Raw genomic sequence first — 22,652 nt, forward strand, 5'->3', positions numbered from 1 at the left:
AAAAATGTAATTTGGGCCATAAGGATCAATACTATATATAAGAATATTTTGGTTCGTTATTTGAGATTTTTAGAAAAATCACACCATCAGTTAAAGAGAATTTGAAAGACATACATATAACATATATGAAATTGTGCATGTGTTACAAATCGTCTATAACTGGTTCGTGATTTTATCCATAGTTCACAAAATAAAACCAAACATGATTGGACAGGAAGAATTGTGAAAGCGTTCTTTAACTGTGGTTCTTGTTTTATTTTAAAAAGAGTATATATCAAGGTATTTTTTGTTTATGTGTTTATCTGACAGCCCGATTAGTATATTTCCAAACATGTGTCATTTGGGTATGAGTGTCCGTCACATATTTTGAAGATTTCGGGAGTTCAGGTACCAAGACTTTCCAATATCAAGAACTTTGGAATAACATGTCGAGTTCACATGTCCTATTATTTTCTTTTTGAATTGTATGTAGATTTCATAATTTATATGCTTACATAATGACTTAAACCAGTAAATTATAGAATAGCTTCAACATAAAATAAAGCAGCAGTCGTGTTTCCATAAAACAGGAATCACTCTATTTGTTCTGGTTTATGTATTGAAAAAGATCAGCAAACTTCAGAATAAATATATCATATGTTATTCAGTTATAGGGATATTGACCTTTTACAACCTCAGACTTTTTTTAAATTATTTTTTGTAAGGTTCACAATATAATCGTGTTTTACGCATGTTCCTCGAATGAATTATCTGTTATCTGAGGATGTCGTCAGATGAAATACCTTCTAAGCGGGAACGGTTTTTCCTTTATTGAGTTAAGCCGGAATTCTGTTTTCTGAACACATTGTTACATGCGAAGGAATAAGAGAATTCATTACATTGAAAAAAAAACGGTAATAACTTTTGCATAAGGTATTCTTTTTCGTCCACATTGTTACGGAATAACCATAGGATATGGTAGGTGTAATTAAATCTAGAATAGTTGACATACTAAAATAAAATTACTTCTTTTGATCGAGCTGCTTCGCGATAAGAATTAATAGATTTGTGTACAACTTCGTTTACGGATATTCAATACAGACTTGATTACTTCCGACTTTAAAACGATGTTCGAATACTCATGTTATGATGCATCGCGTTTTCATGTACATTTCACCGATCATGACAATAATGCATCTCCCTTACCCTGGGCTAAAGAAAATTTTGCGAGTTAAATAATCTGAAAATATTAATCAATTAGTCGACAATCACTAAGTTTACGTGTATATTTGGTGTCGTTTCGGAGCTAACCGACGTAGAGATGTTTGGTTTTCTGTTATAATTTTATAACGCAAGTCATCAAACGTGTTGCCATCGTGCCCTGCAAAAAGACCTACACTGTGCCCAAATGCTTATGCACACAAACACCACATAGTATGTATCCAAAACTATGTCACCATGTAAAATGTCAGAAAAAAAACCTCATGAACATTCTAGAAGTCACATGTATGACTAAATCTTGATGAATTTGTATTGACACTACTGGCAAATTGGTATCTTGATTAAGAGTGTCGGAATACAATGTCACCAAGTCTTATCTTTGGAAAACTGGTTTGTTATCGATTTGGCGTAATTATGTTTACACTAACACTATGACTATCACGTGCAATAAAATAGCAACACATAATTTCTTGCCGTAAAGTTTAAAATACATGTTACTAGTATTCACTATAATCATCGAGTTGAAGTTCTGAAATATATTTAATCTTTGTTGTATACAGACGACATACGCATATAACAAAATCACATACTAATCAAATAGATGACGTACACATTGTATTTGTTCAAATCTATTTAAAGTGGATCGAATTCTTTTCAATTTGGTTACATTTAACAAGCGTATGTAATAAAGAATGGGGTTTTTCGTACACGTGCCTGAAATAAAGCACACTGACATTTCACATTGATCATGATTGGCTGGTTAACTATTGTTAAATGAGTGACTTGTTCCGTGGTTATATATTAAAATGATTATATTTAAGTATTTAATACAACGCTATTAAGCATGTCCACAGTATACAGATTACTCATCGGAAAATAATTTTATTGTTTAATACCATTACATTTTTAAATTAACATACTTGTACGATTTGATGACGGTCTTACGATTTCAAGTACGATTTGTTATAACAGATTCTACTTTACAAGGCACATCATTTGTTTGAAGCAAAATGCTGTCAATTTTCCTTGACGTGATATGGCTTCGTTGCGCATTTATTTTGAGAAAGGAATGACAGATTATATATTCGCACAAAGCTCAAACACGGGCATTAGACAAAAGTCAATGTGACACTGTCAGTCAAAGTATCAAGCCGTGAACTGTTGCGTAAATCAAAAGGGAACATATGTAAATGTGAACGTATGTCATCTAGAGATATGACCATATGTTTTTATAAGTAGGAAATAAAACCACGACAGATCATTGGCAATGTATCGTAATTTACAAAATCCTGAAAAGTGTGCCAAACCTCTATCATAGAGTATGGGCGTATGTTAGATATCTCGATGATCTACGCTATCAGAGATTTCGACTTGATGCATAAAATAAGATTACATATTATCAGAGATAGACCAATATTTTAATATTGATGATAGCCTTGTGAACTTGCAAAATCATCTGTTATAACACTATTTCCCTTTTATTGACTAGAAAGGATGTTATAAACATGTCTATTGATATTACTTTTACATGTATATACAAAAGAATGCCAGTCGGTTATAAAAAATGGAAACTTTAGTGATAAAATTAATGTTTAGTCGCCAAACGTTGTATTAACGAACAAAAGCGTTCAACACAAAGCGTTAAGAAGGAACATCACTTTTATTGGACAACTTTCATTCTATTGACCGTAAATGATATATACTTTTCCTTCAACACTTGCTGATCAGATATTGTCATGTGTTAAGTGTACACACGCATATACGAAGAGGTGCGTGGACGTAATGTTTGCCTTCATGTAAATCAAACAGTCTACCTTAATCGTGTTTGTTTAAGATTACAGAACGTCGTTTTTATCTGTAGTTTTCTTGACTTACATACCTGTTGAAATTCCGTTCTTCAAATACACGTCGCTGTTTGAAATGAAAAATCGCTTCATGGATAAATAAAGTTATTGGTATATTGGTATTCAATACGCGACTATTGCACCACTTTAAACAGTTACAACTTTTTTTATTTGCTGATTTTTAAATAATGACACGAGGCAAACTGATTTTAAATTAATGATTTATACAATGGTAAGTTGAGTATCAGTGACATGAAATCATGAAGGAATGAAAGCCTTTCTGACGCATTCGCGTTTTGTAGTAATACAGCACGAGGTCAAGTTGTTTTTGAAGCGCCAACAATATATAAATACTTATATCTTATCCTTGCCTTTGGCGAGGAAAACGATTTGTTGTCGACGAATATCGTTCACATTCAGTTGACGTCTAACATAAAACCATTAATAACAAATTTGTTTTAACGAACATGCCAATGATATCGCAAATAGATCGTACGTTTGCTTTTTGGAGAAAGCATTCATTTGGAGGTATTATTGACACAGCTCGCATTTACAAAGGAACTTCGAACTCAAGGAGATTCACATAATTTAAAAGTTCTAAAGTATATGATTATTTTGTGTTTGGGTCTTTAAAAACTCCCCATGCAAGAAATTCGATATCACTGAACCAACTTGAAACAAGTACAGAGTATGTTGAAAAAAAGGGCGAGCCACGGATGCAACAGGTCCAATGTCAAACGTTTATAACCACGCGTTTTTAAATAATCTGGGCTCAGAAGACATTGGCAGATTCTGCTATAGCATTGCGTAAAGGCTCAGTGTCAATTTCATGGTAACGGGCAGAATATTTTTTGTCTCAAAAGAAATGATGTGGAAAGAGATTTCCCTACTTCAGACTGCCTTCAGACTGCCTGCAACCGGAGCTTCATGGATGATCTTAACGTATCATGAATATGTTCGTATGATACTCCTTGAACAGGCAGAGGTATTAAACGAGGGCCAGGATGAAGTTTATCCAAACAAGGGTAGAAAGTCAATGTTCAAAAAAAGAACATTCATACTCCTTTTAAAAATCAATCGATATCAATTGGTTTATAACCAAAAAGCGTGTTAAAGTCAAATGATTACAACAATTGGTATTTTCACCGGTTTTCAACATTATATCAGTCACATGATGGCGGTAAGTTAACCAATTCCTACTTGGTAAGCTGGTCGACCAGTACTAAGTATACATACTTATGCCAGAAAATGACAACAACTAGAGTCTAAAACAGAGGTGGGGAAGATTGATTTCATGATATGCTCTGATTTAAAATTTATTCTGGCGACTAGTTAGGTATCACTACAGAAAACACATTCACAAATTACGGTTTCTGCTGTAATTCGACTTGGATTGTATAACAGTGCAAGCACTATAGTAAAAATTATTGGCCGGAAAGCGATAGTAATATTATAAAGACACTGATTACCTGCTAAGTTATCGAATATTTAACATAATTGGTGAAATAATTTCCAAAATCGTTCTCACTAGCCTAAACATTGCCTACATTTATATATTTTAAAATTAATTTGAAATAGTTTTGATTCATATCATGTTATTATAGGAAATCATCAAAACGAAGTAAATATAAATATTGCATTCCCCTATGAGACGCTTAGTTTGTGAATCTCTAATTCTAATTCCTGCTGATCTACCGTTAGGCGAGGTCTTCGGATGGAATGAATCGCTTCCGGTTCACCGATCCAACGCAGGTCATTGAGGGAGTGAATTCTTTCCTTACTGTCATGGAGGCTCTCCTTTGATGAGCCGGAGGAGTTACTGCAATTTTTACTGCCGGTTGAAGTTTTTCGCGTCCGTTGTAACTTAGGGGAACCGGCAGGCGTGCTTGATCGGCTGGAATGACGAGACGAAATCAGATGTTTTCGCGCCATTATCTGGTGGGCAGCTGACATCGAATTTGTGCGTCGACGTGGACTTTCCTCGTCGGTAAATTCTTGGATATTAAACAGCGGACCCTGTGGACGCGTGTTCAAGCTAAGGTCCTCGAATTCGCGGGACTGCCGGCGCCGACGTTGACCCATGGCTGAATATCCTTGACCTGAAAGAAAGAAAATCCATCTGTATCTTGTAGATGCATGTTCAAGGTAAGGATGTGTTCTGTTTATGTTTTGAAACAGACGATACAAGAGTCGAACTAAATTAAATTGCAGGCTATGTTGGTAATCTTGATTTTTATTCCGAAATGTATATGATGATTCCCAAAAGAATAAAGAAAAAAAAACAATCCATTTACAATATCAACGAGATCAGAATAGTTGCATATGGATCATACTGTGCACTGAAAACGCAGAAAACTCAACTGTGCGCTCCCTGAAATGCAGTAAATACTTATTTGTTCTTTAGTGCAACAACGATGTATAATCACATAAAGTAATGACACCTACCGGAATCTTCGTGTTGTCTATCTAAATCTGGTGTACTGGGAGTCTCACGGAATGTTATCGGATAAGGCTCCACGGGGATCGGAAGTGCATGATGTTTCTTCTCCTCTCGACCAGTCTTCCTGTGATGATCATGCTCATGGGCGTCTGTAGCGAAAGTGATAGGCAAGTTAAGAAACCAAATTAAAAACACAAGAACAGAATTCCGAAATAATAGGCGGAATATGCAGTACAGTTTATTAAAATATTATTAAATATTTAAACTATTTATAGATCAAATTGTGTGAAACTGATCACATATATTAATCAAAAACGTATTAGGTTTATGATTATGGATAATAGCATTGGCCATATTCCTATTATTGATGATATGGTATTTGCATTTTTTTGTGAAAATTGACGTAGGATTGTATTCATAGTTGTTGTATATTTTATTAAGATGACGCAAAGTACATTGGCATCGATATTTACAGAAATTATACGATGGATATATAAACACTGTACAACCCAGCCATATAAATGGTTTACGAGTAACTAAGTTGACATGTTAGGTTGTATGCACAATTAAATCAATTTAGTGCTGGACAGTGTAGGGATCACGATAATACAAAGAGTGACATTGTTTAAAGTATTATCATGGATAGTTGAGATGAATTACTTCTTAAAATTTTTAGCATGTGGAAATTCGATCTTTGTACTGCAAGTTCGTGTAAAAATAAGTAATACTATTTACAAAGTTAGTATTGGAGTACAATATTGAAAAATCATCATTTTCTTTATGCTATGTAAATTGGTTCTTTAACTCCAATTAATTATAACACCCAATTAACGTTCAAGTTATATGGATATGTCTTTTCATAAAACCTCATCGGTTTTATTGTATATATTCCTGCTTGACACACACTTCAAAACGCGATCTTCAAGACACTTAAAAACGTTTGAAGTGATTAATACAAATTAGCCCAGTCAACACTTATTGAGTTATTGGGTTATTTTACACACTTGGCTACAGAAAACCGTTATCACGATTAATAGGCTTAGCCTTCTTTAAAGGCGATGTCTTTCCTTTGTAACGACTTAGCATTAACATGCATTGCGAATATTTTTCAGCAAGATCGCAAGTACAAAACATATAATTAAATTAACAGCTAGATTGTAAATAAAAAGTTTAACAAGTTTCATAATCTTATTCCTTATACCGGAGTCTGTTCTAGTTTTTTAATTCGATCCGTTTGTGGAAAAACAAGAAAGGTTAAGTGTAACGCAAGTAAATGTAAAACGATAATCTGTTGTAACCTCTTTTCGCCCAGGTCATTACACGCAAATTATATTTTACAATATTTCATTTGTTCGGAAATCATGCATGTATTTATAATTTATTACCACAATTTTATATACGGCAGATTTCCACCGTGGGCATGCATGTGTCTAAAATTGGTTCGTGAATATCTTAACCTTTAAGTTGATATTTTTAAACCTCGATTTCGATCTTATCACATTCAAGAACATAAAGTATTTATACAAGTATGTGCATTGTATGCATACTAGTATCTCAGTAATTGATTGGAACAGGTTTAGCCAAATACATCTTTTAAAAGGCCAACATAAACTCATTGTTTAATCCGTCTACTGAACATTTCCCTATAGAGACATACCTCTTAGATTGTGAACAAGGTGGTTCTTAGCCTTCTCAATATTCAAATGTCGCAACTGTTCCTTCAGTAAGCGTTCCTCTCGCGTCATTTTACTGCTAGCCAATCGCCGCTCAGATTCAATGCCCAAAGTTTTCTTCTGTAGCGAATTTCGTCTGGCGGTGTTTTGACAGAGCATTCTTTATAACTCTTTACACTTTCTTTCAGGTACCTATCAACATCAGCTCCTTCTGTTGTCGACATTTTGAGTTAACACACTGATCAATGTTGAACAAACTTTAGCAAACTATCAATTTTTTTCTTACATCAAATCCCGCTCGCTTCATACAATGTATGGATATTTTTAATTAGGCGGGTAAAATCACACATTCGAGTGCACTTTGAAGTGAGCCAAGTCTATTAAAATGTTAAAACAGTTCAACCGGTTTTGGATTATTAAATATAGACTATGTTGGAACGCCTCTTATTCTGAACTCATTGGGAAAAGCAAATGCTGTTTACGAACAAGTTAACGTCTACGTCTTTCAAGATCATAATCAAAGGCTCAACAAGCGGAGAATATTTCTCCTAGCTGGCTATCAATTTTCAAAGTTATTGTCTCGTATCTTCAGTATGCGAATCGATGAGGTTAACTCATTATTCCCGTTTTTTTGTCATCCAAGTTCCATTGATTTTCCTTCCTTTTGCCTGAAAAGGTAAATAAAGTTTAATTCAATTACCAACATCGCCCTAAATGTCAAAGTTATTGCGGCTTATTCATCTAAACTTTAAAATAAAAGTTAGCAAATTTACATTATTTATATCCAACACATTTAGCCGGTCTTTACTAAAGCATTCTTAAAAGTGATTATTATGATCAATTTGTTTTGATTGCTGATGATAGGGTCATGATAAATAAACACGAGGGTGTACCTTTTACCAAACAACGTCAACACCAACCCTGCTCGATAATAGACGTTCGTATCGCTATGTTTGTCAAGAGGTGCACCCACTCTCTTGTACTGATACTACAATCAACATTTTAATTTACAAGATAATTCCACGTTAACGTCTAATTGAATCATATCTACAAGTTCAACAACAACCACTTTGAAATTGTCTTATAATAGTTAACTTTATCTTACTGTAAACAATACGAACCTGAATTATCTTCGTGGCCAATATTTATATGCATAAAATATTGATACATGGCACTAAAACACTTCTGGTTATCATAGTTGTTGACGGGTTAACAATTCTATAGTGTGAGTCAATGAGGCTGAGGACTTGTTGTCTATTTAAATGTTTCGAACTTTTTGTTAGAATTTCATCTGTACTTTATTAACTGCAAAATGTATCGTGTATTCCAAAGTCTATTTTATATCTTCAATGATATTAATGATATTGCCTTTGTATTTTGGATAATTGCAAAACAAAATTTCAAATTCGTTTAAATTACGTTCATATTCACATATATGATTATCTAAATATAAAAATCGTATAAAACCTGATTGTAAGCCAGCGTAATACACATTCGTGCCAAAAAATCCATGATCTCAATTTAAGCATAAACCTCGTACTGAAAATCAAACCGTTGTAAGAAAACCACCATAGGATCATATATCTCTAATGGATCAACACAGCTTTCTCCTTAAACACATAGAGGGCTCAGTTGTCCTTAAGTGTAAATACGAGAAGAACGTAATGCTTTTAAAGCTCTAGGAGCGATGCCCTTTGATCGGTAGATTTCGATAAGAAAATGATAAATATGTCGACCAAGTATTGTCTTTATATACTGGATCGAAGCACTATCACTGATTAGTTAAGTCTCTGTACACACGATTTTTATCTGATTTCACTATGTATGTGATGAAACTGCATTTAAAATACAATATACTTCTTGAATTATAGATAAAGGTACCGATAATAGCTCAAGAAGTATTTCATGGAATTATGTAAACAATACCCAATAATTTTTACTTTGCGCATATAATTGGTTTGTGTTTGCTTACCATTTTAATGGCTACATTTGTGGCATTGCGTTGATGTGTATGCGGAATGGCAGAGTTAGTATCAAACTGTATGCGCATGATGAATGTGGGGGTAAAATGTTTTTATTGGAATATATAGCATAATAACATAATCAACCTATCAGAAACTGCAAAGCGCACCGCTTTAGTCTTCGGCATGTAACATTACATTGCGGTCATTAACCAAATTAAACATAGTATGCCCCTGTGTTCGATACTAGTCAACACGACATTACAAAGGTGGGCACACTATGGCCATCTTGGTCCTGTTGTGTCCAATTGGAAGGAACCTCTCATGGTCATTGCGGTTGGCAATAGTAAATCCTCAATTGATTTGTATTCTGGACGAAATATGAGGTTCGGAGCTTTTAAAAACTTTTCAGACAGCAAGGGCAGTTATATTTTATTCTATTTTTTTCTATAAGCATATATATTTGTTTGACCAATTTGCAAAAATAAATATTTATTTTGTGTGGTTTATTTAGCAAGGTAAATATTACGTGCTGCATAACGATATTATGCAATGGCTTATTCATATAACAACAATATTGCATGCAATTTTGCTATTAATTACCGACTTCATTCGTTGAGTAGTTAAATATTCATGTGCGTTTGAAACGAACCAAATAACCTTTTCATTCGCCTCTCATTATTTTGACTTTTTCTCCCATGCCATACTTGTATACTACAGGTTTCGTTCCTGTTGGTGCAGCTGAAGTTTCACGTATTTATATTTATGTGTTGACCACACTTAATGGCTCAGGACTACTTACATATCAATATAATTGCTTATTAAAATACCGGATTTCGCCAATATGTTTTACACGTTACGAGTTTTTGTTATTAATTAATGAATTTGCTTCGTATAAAACCTACCAATATAAAAGTAACCGGACCCTTTTTAAGCGATGGAACGAATAGTTGGCAGATCGTAATATTATTAATTCAACGTGAGTATTAAATAGTGTTTGAGCATGAATTAAAAGTCCGGAATCAAAAGCAGATAGAAATCTTATATTTTCAACAATTTCAGTCCGGAAAACTATTAATCAATACATATGGTTACGTTGGATTACTCAAGAATACATTTTTGGGCTTCCGTAATTCATATAAGAGTCTAAGAACCCTTGCTCACAATTACTCAATCTCTTATTGGAGATGACGAAATGAACTCTTTAATAACTATATTTTGGTTATAAACAATAAACATTAAATTAAAGTGCGACTTGAAGATGTTCTTGAGTTGAGAGAATTCCTAAAACATAACTACCTAAGATTAAAACTTCTACAACATGAACATGATCAACAGTTTTAACCGTTCTGAATGTGTGTAAAGTGTAGTCCCAGATTAGCCTATGCAGGGCACACATGCTAATCAGTGCCGACACTTTCGCTTTCACAGCCCATATATTTATATACAATAATGACAACTCATTAAAAACATAATACTTACGCAATTTTCTCCGGAATAAACTCCTTATCTATGAAATGCCTGTACGATATATAATTGATCAATATTTCTGGACAATTCAATCCAAAGCATGCTTTTTATAAAGACTGAAATGTCTTACAACTCGGACGCGTCGATTTTAATTGGTCAATAATAAACAAGGCAATGGTATACCGTGCTACGGTTAACAATGCGTTTCAGAAACCTTCTATTGAAACAGAAGGCGTTAAGCAAATTATCAAACAAACCATTTTTTATTTGTTTCATTCAACTATTTGATAAAATATTGACATTGTAAGAACCTCTAAAGGGATAGTGTCAGAACAAATATATGTTTAGAAAGTTAGTCATTTGTTTCATACCGCTAATAATTAGTTCAGTATTCGATCGTCAAATATTGTAATGTCGATTGATATCGTGAAATAACTTCTGTATTATCTTTTTAATTTTTAAACCACACCATAAATCATCGTGACATAATGTGGTCCCACCTTCATAACATGACGAATAATCTAAATATATTGATATTGCTCTTGTAATTTACAGAACAAATTTCATTAAGCATTAAAAATATATCTGATTTTTTCTTAAAGAATCCTTGAGATGTCCGCATGGCTCTAAATTAGTATTTTACCAAAAGACATCAAGAATACATGTATACGCATTTTTCCATAAGCATATGTATATATACTTGTTTACCATACATCCACAACACCGGAGTTATTTTCATGTTAAACAATTGTTTGGTTTATACAGCATGATATAGATAACGTACTGCGAATGGCTTTTTACGATAAGAACACTATATGAAATAATCATATTTTTTAATAATTACCGACTTCTTTGATGAGTTATTGGTAAGGCAAATATTATTTCAGTGAGTTTAAATTAAGCAAGTAACCTTTTAAATGAAAACGTATAAAACAGAGTACGTATTTTTATCAAGTGTCACCACTTTTTGCAACTATAAAAGATGGAACGAAATTTTATGTAATATCGTTTACAAGAGGGTGTTATGTTATAATTAGTTTATTACTCGAAAGTGTAGAGACCAGCACTACAAATTTTGACCAAATGATATCTTAAACTGAAATTTAATATTTATTAAATGTTTTGTTGTTGCCAAAATGTATAGATTCGGATCGTATGATTCAGTTGTTTACAGTACATCCCTGTAACACTGCATCACAAACGCATTCACCATTACACGCGACACTGTTTTATGCTTACTCCTGGTTAAATTAGTTAATCATTAATAGCATGAAGGGTTTGAAAAATAGTTTTAACTGTGCGTTTAAGTTACATTTACTCATTTTTATGTCTGAGATTAGCAACTTATTTTTTTAATCTTAAACAATCATTTTATTTAACTAAATATAGACTCACTCATCGCGAAAACAGTGTCGTTACTGTTAGGCTGAAATGTCACAAGAGCAAACTCTTTATTATAGGGTGATCATATTCCAATGTGTTGCGAAGTTTAAGCTTAAATTTTGACATAACATATTATATACACTCACAAGAGTACGTGGTTACTTTAAGAATAAGACCGAACTTGTCCGAACTTGTCACACGGACAGCTATTACATGTATAACGAATATTCCACCTGTAAAGCCTTCATCGTGATGTTTATGTTGCACTTACCTTCTTCGATATGCAGATCACGTTTGTAACTGGTATACATGGAAAGTAACACGTTCCTAGAGAAAAACAAAATTCCTAAGTGTCAATTACTTAAAGTTTTGAAAGAAATGAACGCTTTGTGGAATCTATACGACGTGCAAAATATCTAATTCATTAACTGAGCAAATAAACAACATTAAACTTATATTTGTTCAAGTTAATTTCAAGTGGATGGCATTCTTTTCGATTCGTTACATTTGACAAGCTCGAATTATTTAATGTCTTTCAATTAAAACAGCGTGCTGCGCTAAATGATGTATGGATTACTTTGAATACCAGACGTGCATTAACAGATAATGAATCCTACTTTTATTAGGATTGCCGTGATATATTGTGGAATGAGTGAATGTTTTCATAGCAATTATAATGTCAATAAATGCCGATTTCAATTTAATACATAATGTTATGCTTTTGAACTGTTAAATTTTATTTTAAAAATTAGTTTCAGGTCTGTCGTTGCCCTGTTATAAAAAAGTTTATAATAACATATCACACGTGGATTGAATTAAATCATGACGTTTATTAAGTAACCATCGCCTTTCGTTATCATATTATAGAAATAATAATAATCACATCGTCATAATATAGATAAATGAAAATTATAATGTTTGCAGAAAATGTAAGGGTACGCGTTTTAATATCTATGAAAGATTGCTATTCAATTTTATTTCTTAATAATGTTTGTCTCTTTACCCGAAAAAACTTCTTTTAACAAAATGCACAAGAACCTGAATCCTTCACAGCATTCGTTTATCTTCCAATGTAGAGTTATACCGAAAGTTGATCATTATATTAAAAACCGCATCAAGTTGATCCGCATAACTGGTCTACACTGTTGTATTGCTTTTTACAGTACATCGGTTTAATTTGAAAATGATGTGTTATCTGTTCATGAAACGTTTAAGTCTATAACCTATGTCAGTTATTGTCTACTGTCTGTTATACAATATATATATATATATAGGCATTTCCCCAGGCGGTTTTAGCACAGCGGCCCCGCGGTGCTTGGACTTTAAAATATATTCCGCCGCGGCGCTTGATTTTCCGATCATGTGGCCGCAACGCTTGAATATTTCACAAGCGCTTGTTGTCTGCATTCGGCCAACGGCCAACCAAAACAAGCACGCGCTAAATATCGTGGTGGGCATAAAGACTTATATAAGAGGTGTACACGTTTTACGGGTTGTCTATGGGGGTCAATAATGTTTGTCCACTAGTAATGGTCAATACCGATCGAGTATACCGGTACACGTTGCGTAATATAATTTAAAGGTATCCTTATTTGTTTGTTTGTTTTAGTTTAACTGTTAACAACTATTTCATGGGTGTTTTAACAATAAGCAGTGACAGGTGTTTGTTGCGGTAGTGGTTAATTGAATTTATAATTTCAATTAAATGAAGCCAAATGTCTTATTGCTCTCGCCTTCTTAAAATGATTCCACACTATTTTCTCGATGGCGAATATAAATTAACAGCATCAATTTTTACATTATTCACGTTCAATAGGTTCTTTGATATTTAAGGAATACGTTATATACATGCAACCATTTGTTCTTAAGTTTTAATGCATGATACGATGATTAAACTTAGGTAACGACCAGTTATTGTGTCTGGGAAATCTGCAATTACTTGTTTCTTGGTCAAGACTTTTAATGAATCGTCTTTGTAAGATAGTGCAATTAGTTCAAGTGGAAGTGTCCAGGACGTTGCCAGTAGTCATGAGAACATATAGCAGGCGATTCAAGCAACACGCCAATGTGTTCGACAGTAGTTGGAATCAAGATTTTCCATAGGTCACAGAAGCTTGACGGAGTTAAAAATATTTCTACTGACCTTTATTGTTTTTTTTTAATTTGTAGTGAAAACAACTTAAAACGAAACCGCAAATGAAAAATAAATGTGTAGCATTCACTGAAACAGTATTAGAAGACAATGACCAACCCAGGCCAAACAGCTGATGGTAAACCGACTGAGAAATCTGGTTGGGCAGCTTAAAGATCTATGCCCTGTACAGAAGAGTACCATGCTGGCAGCCTTCAAGTATTTGAGCTGGTTGATGAAGCAGGAAATTCCTCATACAACAAAATATATCCCTCATAATAATCTAGGTAAGTTGTTCGCCTGCTCCTCCCTACATATACATCTTCAGCTGGAAGATGCTTGACTCGGCTGTCAAGAACACACGTACAAACAAAATATGCTTTTTAGCTTAAATATCTCTTTCTATTTAATTCGAAACGATTTAAAAGATCTAATGTCAGAGTAATTAACACGTTGTGCGTATTTAAGACTGCGAAAGGGGCTTCAGCTCAATGAAAAGGGTATACAATTGTTCTCGCCTAAAGTCTGCAGTCCTCAGCGCTCTGATGGTGGTCAGCATAAAAGAACTAGATATTGAAGCAGTGGACTGTGGAAGAACGGTTGATGTCTGGCACCAGGAGAAGCACCAGAAGAAGCTACGGACAACATTTTTTTGTAAATTTAACAATGTATTTCTGTGAACTTATGGAAAAATATGTATTGTTGTTGTTTCTTTCAATCATTTACGTTGAAATGCCTATTGCTATTTTGCTTGTTGTTTAATATTATAATATTTGACATAAATGAAACAAATTCAGACATCATAAATAATAAAACAATATGTTGTGTTTTAATTGCTGTGTCACCGCTGTGCCTGACCAAAATCCTGGGGAAATGAAATATATAATATTGCCGTTAGTTTAACCATTCATGAATGACGAATGACAGTCTATACAGAAGGCATTTGCATGCAATTCTAAGTTATGCGAGATACCCATAAGTAAGATATCCAACATTATTGTGGTCGTGGTCTAAGTAGTGTCCTAGTTGTGGTGGTGCTGTTAGAACGGATCAGAATGTATTATCAATGGTTGTAATGGTGTTAATCTCTGAACATGTTTTTACAGTTTACAATTATCTACGATCCCTGAAACAAAAATCATCAAATTAGTTCGTGTATTGCTAATCAGTGTTTAAGCAAGAAAAACTTTTGAATGACATATCAAACAATAATAATTCCAGCAGTGATAATGATGATGTCATCATCACTTATAGTATCATAATCAATAAGTAAACTAATAGTCTTCGTTTCTTGCTGCACGGCAATATAACACGACCTTCCCCCCCACCCCCCCCCCCCCAAAGTAATTCACACGAGCCAGAGATATACTGAATACGAGTTTAACTTACGTATGTATCATTATCATATTTTAATGAATTGTGGCCGTTTCAAACCGATTTGCGACAACGGAGAAGCTTCGGAATATTGCTGGGCCAAGTGTGAGGTTGAGCGCTCTATAACCAGGTTTAAACCCCCAATGCTTTGCATTGACCGTTCCAAGGCGGCGACCCCAGCTTTATTCATATTTTGTGTTAAATTTTATGTTGGTTTGTATTGTGCTGTATTGTGCTGTTTTGTACTGTTTTGGCAATCGGTCACTTGCCTTAAATAAAGGACCAACTAATTGTTTTTAATGAAAATTCAATACTGCTCCAGCAGCTGGAGTTTCACTTCTTTATATTGCTGTGTTAAATATTGAAGTATGACACAATGGATACACTTTCCGATTGTTACGAGTAAGATCTTCGATGGAAATGCGAAACGCTATCACCATTGTCTATCTAGGTCATCACTAGAAACACGATTTCGGGACGGATTCTAAATAAAAATATATACTAAGTTCAAATGTACCGTACACAATGTGTATTTATTTTCGGAAGTACAACTTATGATTTTAAGCGTATCCCTATCGGTGATTCATAAGTTGGTTTACCGGGCGTGATTGTGATTTATCCATTTGTTCAAATTTGATCGATGGTATTATAAATTGTCTACCATCTGGTTCCGGTTGTTATAAATACAGCACGTTCGACTATTTATTCATTACCAAGTCCTTGTAAAGTCATAACACACTTGGAAGAAAACTCAATGGTCACAGGTTCGATTATCTGCTCACCAATTACCTACACCTCTAAAGGGACCTTTTCACGTTTTGGTAAATTGACAAACATGTAAAAAAATCAGATTGGCAACTTTTCGTTTTGTATATGATATTTATGAGCAAACAGTAAAACTAAACATATGCCATGCTATAAGATATCAATAACATGCATATTTTGACGATTTTAAAAACCTGAAAATTACAAAGCGTTGCAACGCGAAACGATTGAATAATTTTGAGAGTTCTGTTGTTGTCGTTTAATTCTGTGTCGATACGAGGATTGTTTATATAAAGCATAAAATACATCAATCATTGTATGAGCACGGATGGCCGAGTGGTCTAAGCGTTAGACTTTTACTCCTAGAGTAAGTGGATCGAGCCCAGTTGAGGGTTACTGTTTTCTTTAATTTTAATTTTGTTTTTTTACTGGAGCTTTTTAGATCCAATTCTAACATTTAGCAATATAAAGTATTTAATGATAAATTTCTATACATGCCAAATATGTGAAAAGGTCCCTTTAAGACGTTTAACAGTTGTAGAGTAAAGGTTGTCTTTTGGACGGGCGTCTTTATATCCTGCACTAGCCCACGTTACCATACACACACTGTATGGGGGATGGACGGTTTATATGAAGATACCGATGTAATTGTCCACATCGACTTTATTTGCATGACTTAACATCGAATAGTTCGAGCATAACTACTCACTCGTTAGTAATGGACATCTCCGCTTAAAGTGCAGTACCTCCTTATCGTTTTGTTTGTGCGTCAGTCATTAAACTAAAATTGTACCCTTGTGTTCGATGGCAAAGTAGGATTTCGCTGAAAACGCCCATAACTCTGACTTACATTTTGACAGAATAAGTATCTCCTTGTTTGAACTTCAGCTTGATAGTTTCGGGAAATAACTCAATACATACTTGTGTGTTACAGATACTCAAATAACACTTTTCATTCATATGTCGTCATGGCCATGAGAACGTTACAGTTACTGACCCAGACTTTTAAGTGTAACCCGACTTTAGGAAGGGTGTTTATTTTTACTTAGAAAATGCTAGTCTGCTACATGAATAAATCTTAATAAAATGTTTATTATCGCAAAGGTAGTCCGTCATACCATAAGGTCTATGACAAATCCATAACACTGTGAACTTGGGTATGACTATATAAACAAATACTGGCAACACATTACATGCTACTCTAACTTTTCTTTTTTTTATCACATGCTATACCCTGTTTCCCATGTAATAAAACCATTACATATTGTTTATATTACACATGTGTAGTACAACATTTTTAAGCGTTTTAATTGGCTTAGTTTTCGATAATGACCAATCGCATTTTGTTATTTTGCTGAAATGACGTTGCAACGTCAAATGACGTCACGAAATGTAAACAGCATTCCGGATTTATTGTTATGTTTGCCTAAATATTTATTGAATTTGCTCATTTAACAGCATGTGATAAAAGAGATGACACACGTTGTCATATCATACCATATTGTATATGATCCAGGAAATTCATTAGCAAGCTCGCCAAAGGTTCACTTACTAACAAACTTCCTCAACTCGTTTAATAAAATATGGTATAATATGACAACTCGTGCCATGTGCTATATATATATATGATCACGTTGTTAATTATGTCGTTTTATACTTGCGAATAATGTGTGAGAATCGTTTCTTCCTTTGATTAAAAGTTTTGTGTGCATAATCGACAATATTAACACGATTGTTTTAATGCGATGAATATATTAACACATCATACCAATATATAATGTATACATGAACATTTGCTTAATATTTTATAAGTTTATTGCAATGAAACACTTACATTTGGCATACGGCTTTATAAATAAAAATGTCATATCGCTCAATGAAAACTCCGTATTTTGTCAATCATATCTCAATTTCTCATAACTTTCGCTATTTATATTCGTTAACATACTACTCGTTCCACAAAGGAAATGTCAAATGTTTTACTTAACAGTTCCAATAAAGACGTAATGTTTGCCTCACTGAAATTAAAGAACCCACATTAATCTTGCAGAGCGTGGTTTCATATATTAACAAGTTCACTCGAGTTTCACAGCTGTTTGTATTACATTAATTCAAAATACTAGCGTTCATTAAAGTGAAAAAAGCATAATGTGAACAAAGTAAAGTATTGACATAATGATTTGTAGTGCAAGTACACACATTGAGACAAAGAAGTGATTAATTGAATGTTGTATCAAATTCCAATCCAGTCCAATTATTTGTACAAAAGAATGAACACCGACGGAATGTTTTACAATTAATTAAAGCATTAAATTATTGAGTACTATTGACGGGACGTAATATTTGACGAACGGAAAACATTTTTGACGCACTCGCGATTTGGAGTGTGTAAAAAATAAGTCGAGTTTCTGAACTCCTCTGTATTATCGAAGTGTTATCAACATTCGGATCAAAACAAAAACACGTAAACTTCCATCGATTTTTTTTGTTATTATTTTGTCGAATACCGCACTCGTACTTTGACGTACAGTTTTACAGCATTATTGTTGAATTTGGCTTTACCGTTTTAGGCGCGTTGTGACACGGATTGCCGTGTACTGAACCTTATGATTAAAGGCTGTGCTTTGTTCTTACTCAATACAAATATGGATGCATATCCTACCTGACGTACCGAATACTTTGCTTTACAATGTACCGATATATCTTATGTTTATGATTCGAATGACCTGTGACTCTGTTGTTTTGATAATTGTATGTAACATTTCATGTATACTCATGGGCTTATTGCATACTGTATTATCAAATAAACTAGATATACATTCTGGATGGAATCCAGACAAGCAAATTTTCAAGGGTAAGCACTACAAATGGCATTGCGAGCAACAACCAACGCAAATGTTTGCACGTCAACAGTCAGCTATACAAAGTGATAGCGTGATAAGGCAGAAATATTGGGAGATTATTTTTTGATTCTTTTTTTATTGCAATTAAATAATTAAATTAAATATAAAAAAAATAGAACAATGTTTTCCTTTATGAACACTTGCTCTTGAATACTTGTTCACTCAGATTTTGGCAAATGTTTCACCATTATTTGAATACACGATTAAGTCATTAATCAAATTAATATACGTATTTATCAATTCACTTAATTCATTGTTAAACTATTCCAATAGGTTCACATTTTCATTTTCAAATTGCGTGTAGATATGAATGTTACAGTGATAAGGTATTGCATCCGGAAATATGACCGAGTGATCTAAGTGGGGGACGTTTTACTCCAAGACTCCAGGGGTCAGAGGTTCGAGCCCTTCTGAGGGTTACCTGTTTTTAAATTGTTTTCTTCAATTTTAACTGGAGCTTTTTTATATCTAATATTAACATTTATCAATATAAAGCATTTAATGACAAACTTCAAAACATGCCAAAATCTCTGAAAAGGCGCCTTTAAATTGGGCTATTTAACTGTAGTAAATAGATTTTTGTCAATACCGTTTCATTTATTCAATTATCAATTTAAAGATATTAAAACGGGTTATTTATCTTCGATCACAGATCGTCAGACAAGCGGAAAACATTAGAATGACGCTTCAAATTAATTCATATTAAGCTTCGACATCAAAATTCAGGAATAAATGTAATTGCTAGCAAGCACTTAAAACAAAATTAATTTCTTAATACAGATCTTATTTACAGTGTCAACAATTTAAGAAAATTAAAGTTACTTTGATTAAAGCCAGATAGTAATGTTGATCTTTCCGTTTTCTTTCAAAATAAATATTGGAAAGAATTTTATGGATTGCAGTATATCTGTATTTAAATTATCAGCGCGACCATCGTGGTAATATCGTAATTTCTCTAATAAATCAAAATATAACTTTAATTACTTGATGCAGAATTAACATGTGAGCATCTAAAACACCGTATAGCGGGATATCAAAATTCGAGTACCTCCTAATAATTGTTGCAAACGAACTATTACATGCGGGATTTCGGTTGTAAATTTATTCATTAGACAAGATAACTCAATAACATGGAACCGATGAAAACAGTCGAATCTTATATGTATGTTTTGGCTGAATCCCATAAGGTTCCGTGTATTGACGTCAAGGTTGCTCAGTCAATTGTGGTATGCGGGGAACGTATTCCGGCGGAAAATTCGGATGATCTACCAAATATCATGCCGTTTGATCTGTTGTGGATCATACTAAAGTTCAGTAAATTGAATCTGCGGTTATGTCCGAGAAGGAGAGTGGTTAAATAGGGGATTGGGATGATCAGGGGATGACGCAACCTATCGGACCAGTTACTGAAACGGTCGGTGAGGAATGAGAAGCCAAAGAGACGTAAAAGCCATTATTCCAAACGTTTCCTTCAGTGGTCCTCCGGCTTCTTATGTTCACTCACCCGATGCTGTGTTGGGGTAACAGGGGCGAGGCCTTAATTGGTATAGCCCAAGATGGAAATGGAATAGGCAGCAGGAGTTATTTGAGAAGAATTTGCAACATCGGTCTGCAACACTGATGGCGCAGGAGAAAAAGTATTTTCAGTACTAGGCCGCAACACAGCCCAAAGTTGAAGTCGGGTTACATCAGTTGTCAGTGAAGCCTGTGTGAAATCGGATTGTTAAAAATATACTTTTGGTACAAGAGGAACATCCTGTACAGTATGATGACGCAGATGACCATGACCAATGAGGCACAGCCAAGTTAATACGAGTCAGACGACGGTCTCACTTGTTTTGCAGTTACAATATACGTTGGCAGTCTGTCAGAGTCAATGCATACATGCTGCAGTCGGCAATGTCCGTGTATGTGATTCGCCACAAGTGATACATGAACCGCAAGAAGACAAGACCGTGGCAACACCTCGCAATGCGTCGCTGGCTGTTTCTAACGCGGCACGTTGTGTCATCGATAATATGGCTTTGGTAACCGCTGACCAGAAAGCTTTATCTCTGGATAAGGAGCAATGCATGTTGCACTCTCTGTCTATGGTATATGGTTGTTGGGGGAGGCTCGCAAGAGTTCCTGACCAAATCCGACAAATATGCCGCAATCTTTGTATTGCATTGACCGTTCCAAGGCGGTGACCCCAGCTTTATTCTTATATGTGTTTATGTTGTTTTGTATTGTGTTTTTGTGCTGTTTTGTACTATTTAGGCAATCGGTCTCTTGCCCTAAAACAAGGACCAACTTATTGTATATAATAAGAATTCAATACTGCTCCAGCAGCTTGAGTTTCACTTCTTTACATTGAGAGGAAGGACGGGTAGAATAGAGATGACTTGTTTCTCTTCTAGACAGATAAGGCACGTGAATACTAAGCATTGATTATTGATTAGGAGGGATTGAGGTAGAGTAGAGTTTGGCTGATAAGAAGTAGTTACCAAGCTGGAGATGATGTTTGGGTACCGAGAACATCAGGAAAAGACAAATGTTACATTTTTAACAGTAAGGGCAAGGCGTGAAGCGCCAATGTAATAGGAAGATAGGGTGTTGATCATTTCTGGCAATCTATTTAGGAAATAGCGAGAATAGTATATAGTGCAGAAATAAATAATGAGGTTCTTCATGATTGCGAAAGAGAGAGTGTCGGTTAAGGTGTAGATTAAACATATACCTGTGTCCATAGAGCGGGCCTCAGAAAAGCTCAAATGGGCCATTTTCACTCTCAGTTTAAAGTTTTGGAGGTCAGATGGTACAAAAGGTAGAGTGCAAAGAACGGATGGAGTCCGTGGAGGTTAGAGTAGCTCCGAATAGTAAGATTGTGCTTAATGGTTGTTGTAGTAGAGGATGTTGTTTTTAAATTAAAGGAGACGTTTGACATACTGAAGGCGAAGCCTTATCAGCTTTTGGCTAGGCCTCGCAGAAGTCCGTCCTTATCCCCGCCCAGACAGGCATTAAATATATATTTAATGTGACGAGTTATATTCAATGTTCCTTGAAACAACTCAGTTAATCGAGTGGACCCTTTCGCCTTATCTATACCAGCTACCTTAAAAACTAGTCTGGGTACTTGAAGCAACCTAATCTTCAGAGTTGATCCAGTCGTCTTAACCACACCGCACCATTTATGTTACCCTTAAAACTGCCATTACTAAAGACATTATCCCCAAGGTGGTTCAGTTCCGAACATCAGACATTTCGGAATAAATCGGAAATTTATCACTTCTTTAACCACACACACACGACTGTCTAAACTTAATATGATGACTTGACAGTGAGTATCTGCTGTGGTAAAGGCGACTGTTCGAATCAGGCGATATGAGTTTTCTTTGGGACCCGGAGAGGTGGGTTAGGTGGAAATGGCTACTGACCAGACTATCTGGTACCGAAGTTATGGTTTGCTAAGACCGTCCTGGCAAGATGAATTGGGTTCTAAAAAAATGGGAATGGGAATATGGTGACA

The 22,652-nt window shown here is 34.5% G+C and overlaps 1 protein-coding gene across 5 annotated transcripts; it reads right to left on the reverse strand.

The window, feature by feature from the left end:
* Positions 1 to 4,347: 4,347 nt before the first annotated feature.
* Positions 4,348 to 10,758, reverse strand: LOC127850666 (uncharacterized). 5 transcript variants are annotated; one of them, XM_052383843.1, is made up of 5 exons: positions 10,601 to 10,616; positions 8,051 to 8,145; positions 7,142 to 7,825; positions 5,490 to 5,633; positions 4,348 to 5,143 (listed from the first exon to the last, which is right to left on the reverse strand). In XM_052383843.1, the coding sequence occupies exons 3-5, from the start codon at positions 7,314 to 7,316 to the stop codon at positions 4,689 to 4,691; spliced, it is 774 nt and encodes a 257-aa protein (XP_052239803.1). In that variant the 5' UTR covers positions 7,317 to 7,825; positions 8,051 to 8,145; positions 10,601 to 10,616; the 3' UTR covers positions 4,348 to 4,688. The 5 variants fall into 5 exon arrangements, with proteins under 5 accessions (XP_052239803.1, XP_052239802.1, XP_052239801.1 ...); XM_052383842.1 differs by lacking the exon at positions 10,601 to 10,616 and adding an exon at positions 8,625 to 8,805; XM_052383841.1 differs by lacking the exon at positions 8,051 to 8,145 and having other exon boundaries at positions 10,601 to 10,758.
* Positions 10,759 to 22,652: the final 11,894 nt, after the last annotated feature.

Source organism: Dreissena polymorpha, chromosome 11 (assembly GCF_020536995.1).
Source record: "Dreissena polymorpha isolate Duluth1 chromosome 11, UMN_Dpol_1.0, whole genome shotgun sequence".
Taxonomy (NCBI): Eukaryota; Metazoa; Mollusca; class Bivalvia; order Myida; family Dreissenidae; genus Dreissena; species Dreissena polymorpha.

Coding starts and splice junctions, on each gene's coding strand:
- LOC127850666 (XM_052383841.1), bottom strand. CDS start 7,316: ATGCTCTGTCAAAACACCGCCAGACGAAATTCGCTACAGAAGAAAACT. Junction 5,634..7,141: donor CCTTGTTCACAATCTAAGAG/GTATGTCTCTAT, acceptor CTTTCGCTACAG/ACGCCCATGAGCATGATCAT. Junction 5,144..5,489: donor TAGACAACACGAAGATTCCG/GTAGGTGTCATT, acceptor TCTTTCTTTCAG/GTCAAGGATATTCAGCCATG.